The sequence below is a fragment of the Phacochoerus africanus genome, chromosome 2 (assembly GCF_016906955.1).
Source record: "Phacochoerus africanus isolate WHEZ1 chromosome 2, ROS_Pafr_v1, whole genome shotgun sequence".
Taxonomy (NCBI): domain Eukaryota; kingdom Metazoa; phylum Chordata; class Mammalia; order Artiodactyla; family Suidae; genus Phacochoerus; species Phacochoerus africanus.
In genome coordinates, this window is record NC_062545.1 from 138,846,686 (window position 1) to 138,867,330 (window position 20,645).

General features: G+C 38.7%; 1 protein-coding gene across 1 annotated transcript in view; it reads right to left on the bottom strand.

Moving 5' to 3' along the window:
• Positions 1–20,645, bottom strand: part of FMN1 (formin 1) — a 312,788-nt gene that overhangs the window by 253,553 nt on the left and 38,590 nt on the right. Inside the window, exon 3 of the mRNA XM_047766795.1 lies at positions 6,561–6,622. Coding sequence (XP_047622751.1) covers positions 6,561–6,622 — 62 coding nt within the window. The remainder of the gene's footprint in view (positions 1–6,560; positions 6,623–20,645) is intronic.

The window sequence follows — 20,645 nt, forward strand, 5'->3', positions numbered from 1 at the left end:
CCCAGATCCAATATTCTTTCCATTAATATCGCAATGATTAACACAAAGAACACTGGCCTCAAAGTCAGACAGATCTAGGTGGATTCAAACTTGGGTTCCTCCACTTACTAGGCTAGGACTTCTGACCATTCAGTCTCTGAAAGCCTCAGGTTTTATCATCTGTAAACTGGGGACAAATCTATTACTTTGCTTGTATTTCTACCTTTACTCTTTATAATACTAATACCAAAAGCATAGAACAAAGGTCTGTACACAGTAGGGATATGGTTACATTTAGGTGGTGTTGCTTTTCAATCACAGGTTGTTACATAAGAAATATTTGTGTATCACCTATGTGCCAAGCACTCTGCTAAGTACTTCCAAGACAGAGAAAAAAAAATTGCTCCCTCCTGGTGCCCACAATCAGAATAATAAGCAAGACCTTGGTAGCATGAAAAGGGTAATGAAACCAAAGATTTTAACTCAAACTCGGAAAGTAGATTATACATTGAGATAAGATTATATGAATCAACAGAAAACAGTATTCAGAAGCAACAGTTACTTTGAGGAAAAAAAGAATCATGTGAGAAACAAGCTATATAGTCTTCCCCTGTCCCACCCTCTGTCCTTCTCTATTCATGGTAAAGCTCTAACAGAGGAACAAGATATTTCTCAAACTCTTGTGACCATGAAATAGTTTTTTCAGGGAGCATTTCAGAAGCTCACCGGAATGAGCTTAGGGAAAGGCTGATTTAGACCCTCTGATATAGAGCACAGAGGCCAAAGAGAAGCTGGAAGACCTTGGAAAAGTCACCCTCAAAGATATAAGTCAAGGGAGTTCCCATCATGGCTCAGTGGAAACGAATCCGACTAATATCCATGAGGATGAAGGTTTGATCCCTGGCCTTGCTCAGTGAGTTAAGGATCCAGCATTGCCATGAGCTGTGGTGTAGGCTGCAGATATGGCTTGGATCCTAGGTTGCTGTGGCGTAGGCCAGTGGTACAGCTCCGATTTGACCCCTATCCTGGTAACCTCCATATTCTGGGAGTGCAGCCATAAAAAGACAAAAAAAAAAAAAATATAAAAACAAATCCGACTAGGAGCCATGGGATTGCAGGTTCGATCCCCGGCCTTGCTCAGTGGGTTAAGGATCCAGCATTGCCGTGAGGTGCAGTGTAGGTCACAGATGCAGCTTGGATCTGGTATTACTGTGGCTGTGGTGTAGGCCAGCAGCTATAGCTCCAATTAGACCCCTAGCATGGGAACTTCCATATGCCATGGGTGCAGCCCTAAAATAAATAAATAAGATATATGCCTACATCCCAAGGAAGTGTTCAACCAAAAGAGTCTGAGGACTATTCTACTGAATACCCCCCCCCCCACTTTTTGGCTCACACAGCACGCAGAAGTTCCCAGGCCAGGGATAGAACCCACAACACAGCAGTGATGACACCAGATCCTTAACCCAATGAGCCACCAGAGAACTCCAGAGGTCCATTCTAAATTCAAGCCTCCTAACTACAAGGAGACTTGTGTAAGGAAAATGGAATGAGAAATAGTATTTACTGAGTATGTATTCATAATTGGGTATATGTCATATTGATCAATCCTAGAAGGCAGGCATCATCAAAATGATTGTAATTTTTTTAAAAAAATTTTTAACTGAGCTATAGTTTATGAACAATATTTTATAAGTTATAGATGTATAATAGCAGTTCACAATTTTTAAGAGTTATACTCCATTTGCAGTTATCATAAATACTGGCTATCTTCTCTGTACTGTACTATATATATCATTGTAGCTTATTTATTTTATACATAATAGTTTGTACCTTTTAATCTCCTACCCACATTTTGCCCCTTCCAACCCTTCCTTCTCCCCACTGGTAACCACTATGTGCTTTCTATGTCTGTCATTCTGTTCCACTTTGTTATATTTATTTATTAGCTTGTCTTATTTTTTAGATTCCACAAATAAATGGCATCATATAATAATTATCTTTCTCTGACTCATTTCAATTCGGATAATACCCTTCAAGTCCATTCATGTTGCTTCAAATGTCTGATTTCATTCTTTTTCACGGCTCAGTAGTATTCCATTGTGTATATGTATCACATCTTCTTTATCTACTCATCTGTTGATGGACACTTGCTCTTTCCCCATCTTGGTAATTGTAAATAGTGCTAAAATGAACACTGAGGTGCACGTATCTTTTTGAATTTATGTTTTCCTTTTTTTTTTTTTTTTTAGATATATACTCAGGAGTGAAATTGCTAGGTCATATGGTAGTACTATCTTAGTTTTTAAGGAACCTCCATACTGTTCTCCACAGTGGCTGCACCAATTTACATACCTACCAACTGGGTAGAAGGGTTGTCTTTTCTTCACATCCTAGCCAACACTTGCTACTTGTACATCAATGTGATTATTATTGTACAAATGTTGTAACTAAGAAAACTAAGTCCCAGAGAAGTTGATTAGTTTCCCAACATCACAGTGCAAGGAGTTGAACCTATTTCTGACTCGAAAACCTGAGTTCTTTCATTTTCTCATCTCACACAAAATGATAATCACACCTTACGGTAAGACAAAAATCAACTACGTAGATACAAATTTTATACAAGAGCTGTAATGGTGATTTTTTCAAACCTTGCTCCTAGGCAATAGCAAAGAAATAACCTTTATTTATACCATGGGAGAATTAGTTTCAACATGAGCCCTAAAAGGGTAGGTCTGAATGTGTTTCTACCCAATAGCAAGGAACTTGTACAACCGCTACCACAGGCAAAAATTTCTCAAGTACCTATAAAGGTAAGGTGCCACCTTTTCAAAAATAAAATCAGTAACACACAATTATTCAAAACTGAGAAATGAACTAGATTATGAAGAGTATCACAAGGTAATCATATGCACTCAAGGTAGAGTTTGCTAAATGACAGACACACCTGGACAAAATCTAAGGATTTTGCTACTTATAATCTAAATGACATGAAATACAAAAGTTACGCAAAGTGTTTGACCTACCACCACCCTCCTACTGGTGCTCTGGGTAGAAAAGTCAGCCAAGTACTTAAAAGGTACATAAATTGAGTAAAAAGGTACATAAACTGATGCAACTTGGAAATGGATTCATTCAAGTAGTCAATACATTTTTGCTTTTGAACTATAGGGAGAATAGGTATGTAAGTTGCTACATGTTTTGAGAAGCCGGTCCCAGGCCAAGAACTTTCCACAAATGTGGGCCACAGAGCACACAAGAGATTAACACTCCAGATACCACCACACTTACAGGCCTTGGCATTCTAGGCTAAAAGTCTCAACCCCTAATCAAATTATTTCAGGTTAAGGATTCCACCTTAAACAGGGGAACTGAGCAATTAAATGATTTCCCTACAAATCAATAGTCAAAAACAGAATAGCAAGCTGAGCTTAGGTTCTCTGTTGAATCATGCTATTTCTTTAAACTCTAATCAAACAGTTCAAAAAACTAAATGCAGGACTTCTTCTGGTGGCTCAACAAGTTAAGGATTCTGCATTGTTCACTGTAGTGGCAGGAGTTCGATCCCTGGCCTGGGAACTTCCACATGCAGCCGGTGCTTCAGGCCCCAGAAATCCTAAATGCAATCAATTCTTATATATGGTGACAGAATGAATCCCTTTTTCTATGTACTTTTTTCTTTTCTTTGATTTTTTTTTTCCTTTCCTTTTTAGGGCTGAGGAATATGGAAGTTCCCAGGCTAGGGGTCGAACCGGAGCTGCAGCTGCTGGCCTACACCACAGACACAGCAACCTGGGATCCAAGTCACACCTGTGACCTATGCCACAGCCTGTGGCAATGCCAGATCCTTAACTCACTGAGTGAGGGCAGGGATCAAACCTGCATCCTCATAGATACTAGTCAGGTTCTTAATCCACTGAGCCACAATGAGAACTCATTCTGTGTGTTTTTAATTTTTTTTTATTAAAGGATAGCTCATTTACTATGTCTGCCAAGTCATGCTTTACAAAAAAAAAAAAAAGTAACTGTGGTACTTTAAGCATGAAATCTTTCTTATTCTGGAAAGGCATTTTGAAGAAATCTTAAAATACGTCTGACTTCTCCATGACCTATAAGTGGAGAAATAAAATCTAACAGGGAATGAAGGCTGCTAGTGGACATCTATAAAAGAGCAAAGAAATAGCAGCTCACCCATTATCTTCTGCCAGTCCTGTGGCCAGGGACATACATGACTTTGTTACTTTGTGCAATAAAACAGGTAGAGATGTACTCAGTGAGGGCTCACAAGCACAGCCAGGCTGGGTTACTGTTTTATGAACTTGGGTCTCCTCTGACTGGCTGGTGATGCTACCCATCTGGTTGTTTTCTACATCTCCCAGAGAACAAGGGTTAACGAAGGCATAAGGGAGCCAGCCAGGGGAAATGGCCCAGGGTAGGGACAGTGGCAAACTAGAGAACACGTGTCCTGGCAGTAGTGACATCTGATCCTCAACCCCAGCAGCTTAAAGTCATACAGGATCATGAGCCCACTGTTGCCAGCCCTTCCAATTTATTCTAGAAGCAGCTGGAAATCTGTCCACATTTTAAACTATTTATCCCTAATTCAATCTTTAAAATGCTGTGTTTGCCAACAAGACACTTCTCTGGGTGAGATCAGGAGTAAGAGCTGCCGATTTCCTATCAAGAGCTATCAGAGTATTAAACTACTTTTCAGCTAAAGTTAAGCATACAGATGGGTAACATGGTCTCTTCCCTGACAGCAGGAGGGTGCCATAGCCACAGGGTTTAGGCAACTAGGTATAATGGCACAATTATATGGCATTTTATATGGCACAATTTTTTTTTTTTTAGTTTACTAATAGCATTAAAAAAACAGATATTTCAGAGATACTTAAACTTGAGACAATCAGAATTTTTTTAACATTTACTATTGTCAATCATACTTTGATCTACCCTTTATTTTACATTATTATTATTATTATTTTCTTTTTTGATCACACCCACATCATATGAAATTCCCAGGCCAGGGATCAAATCCAAGCTGCAGCTGCAACCTGCACTACAGCTGTAGCAATGCCAGATCCTTAATTCACTAGGCTACAGCAGGAACTCCCTACCTTTATTTTAAATAGAAATCAAGATTCCAACATACTTTTTTCCCTTCCATTTACTTTTTTTTCCCCCCTTCCCATCCTTTTATTGGTTCGAGATGTGAGATCATGGGACCTTTGTGGACCTGAAAATACATGAAATAATGTATATAACATGCCTAGAAGAATGCCCAGCACAAAGCAAGAACTCCAAGATTGTAAGCACCTGCTCTTCCTGAGAATATTATTTAGCTGTCAGAGTCCTCCTAAGGCTGGCCTACAACTTGGGGAAGATAGTGTTAACTTTTACTGCTGGGCTGTTACAGAAAACTTCTACTCACGGAATCACTTCTATACCGCCCTCTTTAGCAATCTGCTTCTTAAATGAATCCCCACTTCAGCTTCTCTGGGACAGATGAAAATCTTTTGCACACCAGAACAAAGGGCAAAAGTGAGGTCTCTGTAGAGCATTTTGCAACAAAGCGATAAATGCCTCCACCTCCCTTTGTCCCCGAGGAGTCAAAGGTACTTTTCCACTTTTTCGTTTCTTTGTGAAATGGACTCCTTCCCTCTTCCAAACTCCTTAAACTAAACTGAATACAGGTGGCCTGAATTCATACCCCATGCAATTAATCTGATGCTCTCTTTGCTACCTTTGCAGTGGCTTCATACACAGTCCAATACATCGTCTCAGTTACTCTTTAAAGTACACTATCACTTCATGGAAAGAACATTTGATCTACAAACTCACTGACTTAGCAAGGAATGAGTGAGCACTATACAACTACCAAGACTGCATTTTGCTAAGATTCTCTCCTGAGATACAGGGTCAACCCCAGCCAGTAGTAAATGGGAATCAGTGTCTGATGCAATAGTTAGTTATTTGAAATTAAGACTCTGAAACTTCCTGCTACAGGCACTGCCAGCAAATAACCACACATAAGGGAACGATAATTAGTGGGACAAAGGAAATGATCCCTTAGACTCTCAGGACTTCACAAAGGAGACCAAGTCAGCAACTTTCAAGCACTCCTTGGGGATAGGGAATGGTGACAAGGGCCACTTCCTTAAGTGCCTTCATCTGCTTGACATCCAATTGCAGCAATACATTCGGCAACAGACAGATATGAAAACATGACTGAGAGGATGCCAAACAAAATAACTGGCACCATGCACAGGAAACAATTTTTCAAAACCTTCTTATGAACAATAAAAGTCTAAATACTCCATCATCTTCTCCCCTGCCTTCCAACTAGAACAATCATTTTCTCCAAGCAAATCATTTTTCCCAAAGGCATTATTTGAAAAGTAGGAAGTGAATTCTATTCAAGATAGAGTTCAAGGCTGTCAGCCCAAGGATGAACTCAAGGCCCAGTGGCAGATGCTGTCTAGGTAACTATGTCAACAAAAATGGAGTATTTACTTTGGCACATGAGAAAACAAGCATCAGTCTCAAGTAACCATTTCAGTAGAAAAATCAAAGAGATATACCTGCAAGTTTTCAATTTCTTCTTTGTGCTCCCTCTTCAAGTGTAAAATAGCAGCTTGGTATTCTGTAAGATCACAAAAAGAAGCCAATTACAAAGAAGCCCAAAATTCTGCACAAAATTCAAGGGAGTCTCCCTCAGATTCCAGAAGCCCTCCTCCAAGTCAACTGAGTAAATAAATAACACAGTTTGACATTAACCTGGTAAAAGACACTGAAAACTGGAGCAAAATCAAACCAGGAGCTCAGGAGAGTAGGGAAATTTTTCTCCGATTTAGCAAATCCCAAATTATGAGAAGACCCAAATTAAGCAGATAGGATAGGGTTAAAAAAAAAAAATGATGAGTGTGCCAGATAAAGACTGGGTCAGGTGTTTATCTTTAAGGAGGGGTTGGAAGCTGAGGCCCCACAGAGAACAAATACAGACGTGTTAGGAGCAGACACACAGGAAATAAAAGAAAACTTCTCTGTGTGAGATCAGAGAACTCTATTTTTAAACTGTTTCAAAAAACAAAACAAAACAAAAATCTCCATTTGAATGCAAGGCTAAGCAAACACCCAGGGCTGATTTTAATCTTTAGATCACTTCAGAAAGTCAAGACCATTTGTCATGTGGATGAGAAAAACTAGGGTGAATTGAGGTTGAAGGGAGGACAAAAATAAATCTCTGGTCCAATTTTAGTCTGAGTTAATAATGTTTATTCCAACAATAAGTCCCAAGTGTATAAAGGAACTCCTGCCAACCACTCAAACTACCATCCTGTTGGCTGAGCATGAAGCACCCTGAACAACTTTATTTCCAACAGGACGACTAAGTATGTGGGGGTCACAGATTCTACAGGCTGCAGAGAACCACAAAGTAAAATGCTAGGAGAAAGGAGTTCTCTTGTGGCTCAGCGGGTTAAGGATCTGGCATTGTCACTGCTGTGGCACGGGTTCAATCCACAGTCTGGGAACCTCCACATGCCACAGGTGCAGCCAAAAAGTAAAAAAAAAAAAACTAAAATGCTAGGAGAAAACACTGTTGTGGGATAAGTTGTCCATTTTTTTTAAAAAAACAAGTGTGTTTAGGGCTGTGAATATGAGTAAGAAAAAAGTCAGATATTTAAAAATGTATGAAAAGGCAGTGTATTTCTTCAGGTAGATTCCAGAAATCAGGCATAAAAAAAGTTTACTTTTCATTTCAAAAGTGGGTGAGGGAGATATTTGGGAAGGCCATCAGAAAAAAGGAGTGCTGCAGCACTGATAAACATGACTAGACACACCATAACTCCTAACGGGGAATGTGTTCCACTAAACTAGGAATCCATTAGCAAGTTCTGTGAGATCTACATTCACACTATACTTTTAATCAAACCACTTCTCACCTCCCTACAACCAACCCTATGGTCCAAGCCTCCGCCATCTTTTCCCTAGACCACCACAGTAACATTTTACTCTCACCACTGTTAATGCATTCACCTCACTGCAGCCTGAATCATCTACTAAAGGCATGAACAGATCATGTCTCATCCTTGTACTTTCCACTGTACTTAAGAGTAAAATCAAAACTCCCTGCTGCAGCCCATAAGGTCTTTCATACCTTTGCTCCTACATACCGTCTTCCCCTTGCTCATTACGCACCAGGCACATTGGCATTCTTGCTCTCCCTTGAATTTGTCCAGTTCTTTTCTACCTCTACCTCTTTACTAATACTGGGGACAGTAATAACAGACTGTATTTATTGAGCATTCACTATATATCAGGCATTATCCATGTATTTCATATAGCCCCACAACAGCCCTATGATGTAGGTGCATTATTCCCATTACGGATAAAGAAGCTGATGCACAGAGACGTAGTTAGTCCAAGAAAGCTAAGTAAGTTACAGAGCTAGAAAACATACATAATTCAATGGGTGAATGTATACATAAATGGTGGCACATCCAAAGAATGCAATACTCAACAAAAACTAGGAATGAACTAATGATACATCAGCATAGATGAACCTCAAAGGCAGCATATAGAATGAAGGAAATGGGTCTCAGAAGCCCAACTATTGTTTGATCCCATTTATATAGCATTCTGGAGAAGGCAAAACTATAGGGATGAAGAACAGATGAGAGCAGCAGAGGCCAGAAGTTAGAGATGGGGGGAAGATGTGACCTCAATGGGACGGCAAACAAAGGAATTTTGAGGGTGATGTAACTATTCTCTGTCCTGATTGCAGTGGTGATTACATGCATCTACACATTGGGTTAGAACTCAGAATCTTTATACCAAAAAGAAAAAAGTTAACTCTATAGTATGTTAATTTAAAAAATTACAAAGACTTAACTTTTGAATGCTTTCCCTAGGAGATTCAGCATAACACAAGAACACCTGTTACTACCACTTCTATTCACTGCTTTTCTTAAGCAGGTGCAGTAGGACAAGAAAAACACCATGAGCACACACACATATTTATAGATAAAAAAGGGAAAATAAAGCCATTATCCACTATGATTGTGTATTTAGAAAAATACTAAAGCCTCTACAGATAAAATATTAGCATTAGTATGTGAGTTTAGTAGGATTTCTGGATATAAAATTCTTTTACAAAAATTCTGATATCAACAACAGCTTAAAGAAGAAAAATTGACATTTACAGTACCTCTAAAAACAAGGTACTTTAGAAAGAACCATACCAAAATTATGTTAAGACTTCATATGAGAAAACAGAAAACTGTATTGAAATGCATTACCAAGAAAGACACAGAAAATGAGCAAGTCATGTTTTCAGTAAGACTCAATGTTGTAAAGATGTTTATTTTCCCAAATTGATCTAGAGGTTCAATGTAATGCAATCCCATTCAACATTTCTAAGGGTTTTTGGTTTGTCTGAACTTACGGAGCCCATTCTAAAACATATATTGAAGCATGAATGTGCAAAAACCATTTAACAGCCAAGAAACTCCAAGAAAATATAAAGGGAAGACAACCTGCCTTACCATCTAACAAGACTTACTTTTCATTATCACAACCCAATTAAGGTGGTGTGGTACTAAAAGAGGAACAAACAGACTAAAAGACTAGAGAATCCAGAAATGTAACATAAATTTATGGTCACTCAACATGACAGAAGCAGCACAAAAGACCTTTCTTTACATTAAGAGTGGCTTTTTCAATAACTGCATGTTGGGAAAGGTAGATGTTTACATGAAACAAACCAAGAAACTGCATCCAAATTTTCTATATATATAAAATAAGTCTATTCCCATATAACAATCCCATATAATAATACTCCCATATAATACTCTATTCTATGTCAATAAAGAACTAAATTGTAAAAAACAAAACTCTTTTATAGTATTTTATAGGATAACCTAGCATACTATTTTTATAATTTTGGGGTAGGAAAGAATTTAAAATTCAAAAAAGCACTATGATTAAAAGAAAAATCTAATACATTTGACTATATTGAAATTGAGAACTTCTCATCAAAATATGCCATAGCAAGAGAGAAAAGATTAGCCAGAGTGGGAGAATACACTTGAAACAAAGATTAAAAATACACATATATATGAATAGGTCCTAAAAACTTCAGAAAATGAAAAACAGGAAAAAATGTCAATAGGCACTCTAAAAAGAGGACATGTAAGTAACATATACATTGAACAGTGTTCAGTCCAGTTAGTAATCAAGAATAACATTGGACAAAACCATTGGTGAAGATGTGGAGAATGGAAATTCTTATACACTTGGCAGGAGTACAAATTGGTACAGTCACTATGGAAAACATTTGATGTTTTCTAATAAAGTTGAAGATGTTCATACCTCCTCACCTAGCAATTCTAGTCCTAAGTACACAAATGAAAAAACTCCACAAGGAAAGCAAATAAATTAACAAAAGTTAGGATAAAAATGGCATCAGAAGAAGAGGAATTGAGTTGGGTTAGGATGGAGCAAAAAGATATTCAACGAAAAACTATTCTTTAACCTCTATGTGTTATATACCATTTTCTTTACATATACCTAACATTAAAATATAAAGAAAAAGGTTGCTCTGGTTGTATTTGTTTTCTCATATATCTTATAAAGAATATCATATAGGCATAAGAGAGTCTTAGATGGATCAAATAAGAATAAAACAACTTAGTAAGTGTGAATCCTGTACAAATGTTGAGTCCTGACCTACATGATCATCAGTATCCAAGCCTTAATAAATTCCAAGCCTCTACAAAGTAGGCAAAGGGAGCTAGCTAAACCAACCTTCTTGCCAAACCAATGCCCCTTGGGAATAATGTCTACATCCTATATAGAAATCACATAGAATATATTTTGAAATAATTCATTTTGTGTCAACTGTACCTGTGAGGGTGTGACAGACATAGTTATGACTAATTGACGGACTGATGAAGATCAAGTGCGAAGCTAACACCCAGTAAACCTTGATTCACCTCCTCTTTAAACAAGCATTTCTGCCAACAGTCTCCGTGTGACAGATGGCAAGTAAACACACCCCCATTCCTAACCAGAAAGACAAAATATAATCTCCAGGCAGCACGCGGGAGGAGAAGGAAGTTGACGCCCTCACTAGTAGAATACACACTGGGAGGGTTCCTATGAGAATGGTGAGCCAATACAAAGGTTACAGAATAATGAATCAGAGTTAGCTGATGGTTTTCAATTGTGTCCTGTTAGTGGCAGTCCTGACCTCCACATTTGAGGGGTCCACTGGAGAGGACCAATGGCCATCCTCCTATTACTCAGGGATGATGATGGGAGGGCAGAGGTTCCCATGCAACACAAAGGATGTTTTTGTTTCCTAAAAGGAGAATTTGACCCTGATATTCATATATTCTATGAATATGTGAAAAGAAAGAATGGCAATTTTGACTATCACAGCTTGAATAGGGCAGAACTCTTTGAAGCCTCATCTGCCCCAACGGAAATTAACAAATGGATTCAAATAATCTGGCCCACAAAAAAGAAGTCTGAAGAATGTCTTTTAAAAAAATAATACATGGGGAGTTCCCGCTACGGTGCAGTGAGTTAAGAATCTGACTGTAGCAGCTCAGGTTGCTGCAGAGGCACAGGGGTTCAATCCCCAGCCCAGAGCACTGGGTTAAAGGATCCAATGTTGCTGCTGCTGTGGCGCGGATTCAGTCTCTGGCCTAGGAACTCTATATGCTGTGAGTACGGCCATAAAATAATAACACATGATATGGAAAGACAGGAAAAGGGGAGTTCCCCGTGTGGCTCAGTGGGTTACAATGCGTACCCATGAGGATGCAGGTTCGATCCCTTGCCTTGTTCATTGGGTTAAGGATCCAGCATTGCCATGAGCTGTGGTGTAGGTCACAGATGCAGTTTGGATCCCACCCTGCTGTGGCTGTGGTGTAGGCTGGCAGGTGCAATTCTACCTGCAGCCTGGGAGTTTCCATATGCTGCAGGTATGGCCCTATAAAGCAAGAAAGCAAGGAAGGATGGAAGAAAGAAAAGAAAGAAAGAGAAGAAAAGATAGAAAGGATAGGAAAGGAAGGAAGAAAAGAAAAGAGAAAGAAAAGAAAAGAAAAGAAAGAAGGAAGGAAAAGAAAAAAGGATCCTGACTGGCAGGATTCAACATTTTGGGGGAAAATAAGAATTTCCCTCATAAAAATGTAGCTCTTTCTAATCAAGTGCTTGATCTAATTGGTAGTGACCCCTTTTACTGTGCAAACCTTTCTTTTTGATCAGCTCATAACAACAAAGCATCTTACTGCCAGGTATCATTACAGGGTTGTGTTCTCCAACTCACCACGAACAAGTTTAATGATCTCTCTAAAGGTGGAGGTACAAGGTAACCACAGATGCAGCTTATCGCTGACTGGATGAGCTTATCTTAATTACATATGCACACAGGTAACACGTGTGAACACGAGTTAGAACACGAGTTCTAAGGACTCTCCACACGCCACCCTCACATCACATCTAAATCCATCATATTGTGGCCCCTTTTACGATGAGGAGACTGAGGTGCATGGAAAAACTTTATACAAAAACCACATGCTGGTAAATACCAACGAGGGTCATTCAAGCCCAAGGAACCTGTGCTATTTTCTCCCCTGAGTTTTCCTTTGCTTGTTTTGTTTATTTGTGAGTTACTGTTGTTCTTACACTTGGGTAAGCATCGGGTATAACCCATACTCAAAATCTGAGAACTTGAAGGTTGTTGGCTTTATCCAAGTATTAGAATCACTTGCAAAGTTGAGAATTTTTTTTCTCTACCTCTTTAAAAGAGGCATGGGGTATGTTTAACCTCAGGGAGGTTTGCCAAGGCTGGGGTCCACATGAGCAGTGTGAGTTATAATGGATGGTCCCCTTGAGCTACGTGACTATGATTCGTCTAGTGTCTCTATGGGGACGCCCAGACATGCAGTCACTAGTTTATGGTTAAATCTGGTTTTCATGTATACTCTCTTACACACACATCCAAACACCTGCCCATCGTATACACACAACACTGGCAGAAGTGCATTACATACACAGCTGGGAGATTAGACAATGTCCGATTTCCCCCACAGTGGAAACCACGGCCCTATTCCTGCTCATGGGCTCTAATTTGTACACTGTGTGGATCTCACATTGGCTTTACCCACTGCCTCATGTTGTTAAGAAACATGTTCAAGTATACACCTTCAGTTTTAAAGGGAAAGGATGCTTTCCTTGAACTGTATCTGGAGACTCCTCAGTGTTTCTGAGCCTTTGCATGCACACCAGTGAGGTCACTTTTCAGTAACAGATAGCTGCACTTGATTTTAACAATTGAACATTTATTTTAATGTGCATTAGAAAAAGTATCAAGCTGGCAGGTAAAACCCGTGATATCAGAGTTCCTGTGGCTCAGTGGGTTAAGGACACAACATTGGCTCTCTGAGAATGTAGGTTTGATCCTTGGCCCTGCTCAGTGGGTTAAGGATCTGGCATTGCTGTGAGCTATGGTGTTGGTTGCTGATGCGGCTCGGATCCCATGTTGCTGTGGCTGTGGTGCAGGCCGGCAGCTGCAGCCCTGATTTGACCCTGGTCCAGGAACCTGCATGTGCTGCAGGTGCATTCATAAAAGAAAAAAAAAAGGAAAAAACTCTTATGATGTCATGAATATTACTATTATTAGACAGTGTTGATAAGACACTGTTAAAGAGTTTAGTCTAGTATCACATTAACTGGAACTTCTTAGAAATGCTCTATCTTATGTCTACCCCTGACCTACTGACTAAGAAACTTGGAAGGTGCTTTAACAAATCCTCAAGGTGATGAGGCATGCTAAAGTCTGAGATCCACTGCTCTAAGATAAGGTTAGACTTATCTTAAGCAAACATACACTCCCCAATATCAACTGGTTTAAAGGATAAATAAAAAATAGTAAAACTAGTATATGTCCCAGATTAAGGGGCTGGTACCTAAAAGAGGACATTTGGGTAACCATGCTGATTACTGACAGATTAATAATAAACATTCCAACAAACTCATCCATGAAGGAATGCAGAAACTTTTTCCAACCATCTCTAACATTAACACAAATGGTGCGGGTCAGGGAAGGCAGCCTCACAGACCATGTGCTCTAATACCTAAGAATAAAGTCAAAGTTGAGCTCTCATATTTAAGAATCCAAGTGTGTTGCCTGGTCTGGGTGAACAGTAGGTCCTCCACATCCCGTTCCCTCCCCAAATGCCCATCAACAATACCCTCCACAGTAAGGACACCATTTGGAAAAGGGCTGGCTGCCATGGTACCCATCAGAAATGGCAGAATCCAAGAGAGCAAAGTTGGCTGTATTCAAAGTCAGCAGCTGCCCACAGGTCCATACAATGATACAATGTCAACCCAACACCTCCTATTGGTGTGCCTTCAACAATCACACAGGTAGGGGGGAAGTTTAAGAAGTCTAACCATTTCTTGATGTCTAACTGCTGACAGCTCTCAAGTTTCACTTCTCCCTTTTTGCCCTGTGCCCCACACATAGGCAATCTATAGAAAGACTTTGACTCTGGCAAGTGCTACAAGCACTACCAATGAGCAAGAATCCCCAGTCCAGCCCTGCCCCCAAAATACCATAAGGTCCCACACTACCTGCCTACCCTTCTTCTCTCAAGGCATTTTCCAGCCAGCCTGAGAGGCATGCCCTGTTCTCCCCTGAAGTTTCATTTATGCTAGTGATAAATGTGTGTGTGTGTGAGAGAGAGAGAGAGAGAGAGAGGGAGAGGGAGAGGGAGAGGGAAGAGCCAATCTTGGTATTTAAATCAAATTTTGGATAAAAGATCCATCCTTTCTCTTCCAAAAGAATAAGGCCATGTCAAAGTTGGGTGAATGGATCTACCTAATATGTTGCTCTACATACATATAGAAGGGAGAGGACTAGTTCCCATATTAGAAAAATAAAAGATTTGACAAGAGATCAACAGATGGGAGAAACCTCATGAACTTAGGAATTATCATTGTACATATTCAAGAATATTTAGGGGGTTTTTCCCAGAAGGAAACATAAAAATACCAATATTAAAAGATAAGAGAGAAATCCAGTTCTACAAGCCTGCCAGTTTGCTTGGCAGCGCCTTCATCCATGTGCTTAGCATCCCTATAAGCCCAGCACTGAACTGAGCACTGAGTGTAAGAAAATGAATGGCACATACTTCTAGCTTTAAAAGGCTTCTCAGGGTGTATATCTCTGCAATGCCTAAGTAGCTTTCAGAACTTACACTTAGATATTCATGCATTAAGACATTATTTTCTTAAACAACTTCATCTGATTTCATTCAATTATTTTGTATGTAGGCAATGGAAAACTAGGGTATCATTTAGCAAATATGCATCCACTTCCACTTCCCCTTTCTGCTTGGGATGTAGACCATGTCCCATAGCTTTTGGCTTTGGAGAGTGGAATGAGAATGGACACGACATAAGGAGCATTTACATTTGCTTGCACACAGTTTGGCTTGTTTCCACATTCCTGCTATTTCACAAAAGAAGAACACACCCTAAGTCAGGCATTACTGACCAGTCATTACTGGTCCCAGAGAGCGAGTTGGGGCTGACCTAAACCCTCCTTACAGTCAATAACCAAGCCCAGTCTATGCGCAGCTTGCAAGAGCCCAGCCAAGCTTAGCTGAATGACAACTGACCTTTATACCTATACAAAATAAACACCTATTAATTTTTTTGGCCATGCTCATGGCATGCAGAAGTTCCTGAGATGCTACAGGGACAATGCCAAATCCTTAACCTGCTGCACCACAAGGGGACTCCATAAAAGCCTATTACTGAAAACTACTGGATGTTAGCATGGTTTGTTACACAGCATTACTGCAGCAATAGCTGATGAATACATGTGCTGTTTCCAGCTAAGTTTACTATTCAGAGGCTCATACCACTTTGGAGGTTTTATACAACTGGAAAGGAGTCTCACGTCTCACCAATCAATATATACAGAACAGGGCTTAGGAGAAGAAAATAAATGGAGGGGGGAAAAACAACATATTTATATTGTTAATACCCAAAACATGAGCTCAGAACAATCTGAGCTTCTATGTCTCAGGGTGATGATGTAAAATAGGTACAAAGTCAGCAAATTTATGGCTATGTCTCTTTGGCATTTACTTGGATTCCCAAGGATTCCAAGTATCAAGTACCAGGTACCATTAGATGGACAGCTTACCATGGGGAAAAACGACTGTTAAATTAAATTATATCAAATTCTAGCTGCCAGTTATCTTGCCTCTTTGTTGTCTTTTCTTACCATTATTTTCTGTTCTGTTAAAATGGAGAAACTAAGACATTTAGAACTCTAGGAACATAAGCTCCATAAAACTTATATTCCCATTTCTATCGATGCAGTTTTAAAAGCCAGGAAACAAACCCTCTACAGAAGCACACAATTTGTCAGAATAAAATGTCGACTGCAACTGAAATTACCCAACGACTGCCACAAGGTGGCAGTCACAACACTTCATATTTAAACTTTAAAGTTAAACGTGTAACCAAGGGGCACAGTAACACCCTAAAGATTTGGCAGGGGTGGGCACTGGGGGAGAGATGGTGTGAGCCAAAGCTGTGAAATGGACATTTTCCTTTGCTATGAAAGATCGACTAGTATGGATATAGTAGCTATATGAGAAAAATTAGAACAAATAAGGGACATTTCCAACCATGTTTCCCAAAAATTAAATGACCCAATAGACTTCAGTTGTTACAGGTTCACATTTTTTAGTTCCCTCCCTAGTCTAAATAGCAAGGACATCTAAAATATAAAGCAAGAAAGTTAAAAGTCATAGGTGAGTACTAAAGCAGGGTAACATCTTGGAGAAACAGAAGTGGAATAGAACAGTAAAGTGGTGCTTAGAGCCTGAGGCTGTGGGCCTGCTGTGCCCCAGTTCCCAGAGGTGACCAGGATGGCCTGGAGTTAGGTGACTACAGAGCAACAGAGCTAAAAGGGCCCCCTGTGGGGTAGGAAAACAGGGCCAGGCTTGCTGCTTGGAAAAAAGGACAGAGGTGGGATTCCTGAATGATAAAAGGAACCTAAAAGTAGTTGCTGTTATCTGCTGCCTGGGAGCTTAGACAAGATGCTATAGGTAGGGATTAAGACCAGACTCCAAGCCCTATCCATTCTATCCCCAGTGACTAGAGTTACAACTTCTCTATCACCCCACTGTTAGACCAACTTCTGGTCTAAGACTCTTGGAAGGATCAGGTGAGCCAGCCATAAGACAGGTAAGTGTCAAGGGGAAGGGAAAACTTTTTTTTTAAAGGCATCTCATATACCATGACCCTTCGAACCAAACTGCCAACACATATGAAGAAACCTAAATGTCAAGACAGGCAACAAATCAACAACTGAAACAGAAAACCACACAATACAAATTTTAAATATTAAACATTAAAAATATTTTAGTAGTGTTTAGAATTCATACCAAGATGAAATAATAACAATTATCAATAATAATGATAGTAACTGCATATCAAGAAAAAAATATATAAGAAGAAATAACAGTAGTGGCTACAAAATTTAGAAATATTAGAAATGTAAAATGTAGTCACTGAAAAGTTTAAAAGCTAGATAAACTATGCAAGTCTGTCGAGGAAAGGATTTGTGAATAAAAGATAATAGTAAATAATTTAAAATGCAGCACGAAATTTAAAAAAGAATAATAAGAAAGAATCACAATTAAGAAACTCTGGCATTGATACATAGATAACAAGATAGGCCATAAAACAGAAAAGAAAATAAAGTCTAAATAAAGACATGCACATATGGAAACTAGATGTGTGATCCGAGGGTGTACTGAAATTTATGAGGAAAAGATGACTATTTCTAAATCTAAATTTAAGAAAAATATTTACACACCAAACCATACACAAGAATCAATTCCAGTGGATTAAAAATCTAAATGTGAAAAGCATAAGAGAAGAAACCGTGGAAGAACATTAGAGTATTTTTTTCACGTTGGAATTCGAAAAGATTTCTTAAACAAGACATTAAAAAAAAAGGAAAATATGTTTTAAATTTAGTTTCATTAAAGTGACCAAAATTACATATGTTAAAAGATGCCACTAGAAAGTGATAAACCACACAGGTGGAGAAGTCATCTGCAAAACATACGAACAACAAAAGATTAGCATCCAGGATAAACAAGCACTGGAAAGAAATAAGAAATGCAAGGGATAGAAAAATGGGCAAATGTATGGTCCATTCATGTAAGAGGAACTCCAAATGGCTAATAAACATATAAAAAGACACGACCTGTCCTCAGGACAATGCAAATTAAAACTATAAAGGGATGCCATTTCATGCCTATCAGACTTGAAAATATTAAGAAGTCTGCTAATGCTAACTACTGGTGAGAAATAAAAATAAGAATTCCATACACTGTTGATGGAAGTGTTAATTGTTATAATCACTTTAAAGATCAGTGTGGCAATGTCCATTACACTGAAAGGTACACATAAATAAAGCCAGAAATTTTACTCTAAAATTTAACCCAAGTGGGGTGTTTCCCATAAACACAAAAGTTTAAAAGAACACTTGAAGTACTATTTCTGGTAGTGAAAAATGGGAAGAAACAAATTTCTATCAACAGCAATACAGATAAACAAATACTGAATGATACATTCACTCAAAGTGATACCATGTGGCATTAAAATGAATGAACTATAGCCACATATACCAACAGATTAATCTAACAAACAATTTTGAGAGAAAAAGTTGCCAAATAATATACACAGTTGGATGCCATTTCTAGACTTTTAAAACACAATTGTATTCTATATTATTCAGGAATTTTATACCTAAGTATAGGATTTTACACCTAAGTATAAAGAAGTACCTGAGATTAATAAACAAGAGGGAAGCGGAAGGCACCCGGAAGCTGCAAATGTATTTCTAATATTTTATTTCTTAAGTCAGGTGTTGAGTATAACCACAATCTTGGATGCAACTAACATCTCAGCCTCAAAATATATAAAGCAAAAACTGACAAAATAAGTTAGATCATAGCAGATAAGTAATAACTCTCTATTAGAAATTAATCAAGCATATAAAAACATAGTGACTGACACAAGTAACGACCTTGACAATCCATATCCTAGAACCCAACAAAAACATGGGACCTTCTCAGACACACAATGTGTTTGCAAAAATTGGTTTGTAGAGAAAATCACTCAAAAAAATTAAAGTGATATTATACAAATCATGTTTACTTTCTATAATATAGTTAAATCAAAAGCAAGAAGACAGACTAAAAAGTAAAACTAAAATCAGCAAATCTAATCAATTAACTTATGAGAGTAAGCCATGTAATAACCCTGCAAGGTCTACTCTAAGAATGCAAGACTTATTTATCATCTGAAAATTTCTCAGTGATATCTACCAGACTAATACACTAAAGGAGAAGAACCATCCTATCTCAAAATGACATAGAATGACACAGAAAAATATCACGATAAAGCTCAATATATTCTTCATTTTAAAAAGAAAAAAGAAACTCTTAGCTAGTTTAGAATAGAAGAGAATCAAATTCAGGACATCAAGAATTTTTCAGCAAACTTCGTACGTAGTAGTAAAACTTCAGAAAGCAAGATTAAGAATACCCAGAGTCACTCAGATTTTGCTGCACATACTAGAGGTCTGGGTCAATCCAGTCGGAAAAGAGATAAACACTGAAAAGAAACAGACAATACTGGTATTAGCTACAATGATGTGATTGTCAAATTTTACACAGTGATACTATTTGTACAGGGTTTGGAAAACTCATGCTATACATCATCTAGGAATACACAGACGGTACAGTCATAATCGACCTTCCTGTCATTCTCCATGGTGGTGACCCCAAAACTTGGCAAAGTGGCTGGGAGACAAGCACAGAAATTGCATTAAAGGCAATTGACAATAGGGATTCAACCTTGGCTTCAAAAGCTTGAAGAAAATATGGCACAATGTTTAAGTACAGGTGGTTAATATCCAAGTGCTCATTCTACTCCATTTTTCTATTTGTTGAAATTATGCAGGATATTCTTTTCCACAAAAGATAAAGGATATGTTCAAAATCTCACATACACACTTTTTTTCTTCCTAAGACTTGGTTTGAAGTCAGTGAGAAAAATTGCCTGCCTGAAACAGAATGTGCATACAAAGTCCTAGTAAAAATACATTCTTCATGAAACACATACAAGCATTAACTGATTTGAATGAAAACTTTGGGAGAAGTTCCCCACTCTTTAGCTTGCACCTGAACCCTGTAAGTGACAGAGCCCTTTGAAGCCAACAAAGGGAACCTCAGGAGAAGGGGAGGTGAAGGTCAGTCTCTGGAGAGGCAGGTGAAAGCCAGCCAGCTTTAACCTGACCGAGAGTGGAATTTTCTAGTAAACCAGGCCAGACGAGTACCCAGGAGGTCAGGCCACCTGCCCAGGTTTCTAAGGGCGACAGGACACTTGTGTCTCCCATATGGTGGAAAAGTACTGCAAATACAATACACTATACCTGCCACTGGGCTTGGCACCTGTAAGGATAAGATCTTGACTTGCATTACTTCTACCAGCCAGAATTTAAGAATTGATTTTTTCTTTTTTTAAATTTTATAATGATTTTTATTTTCTCCATT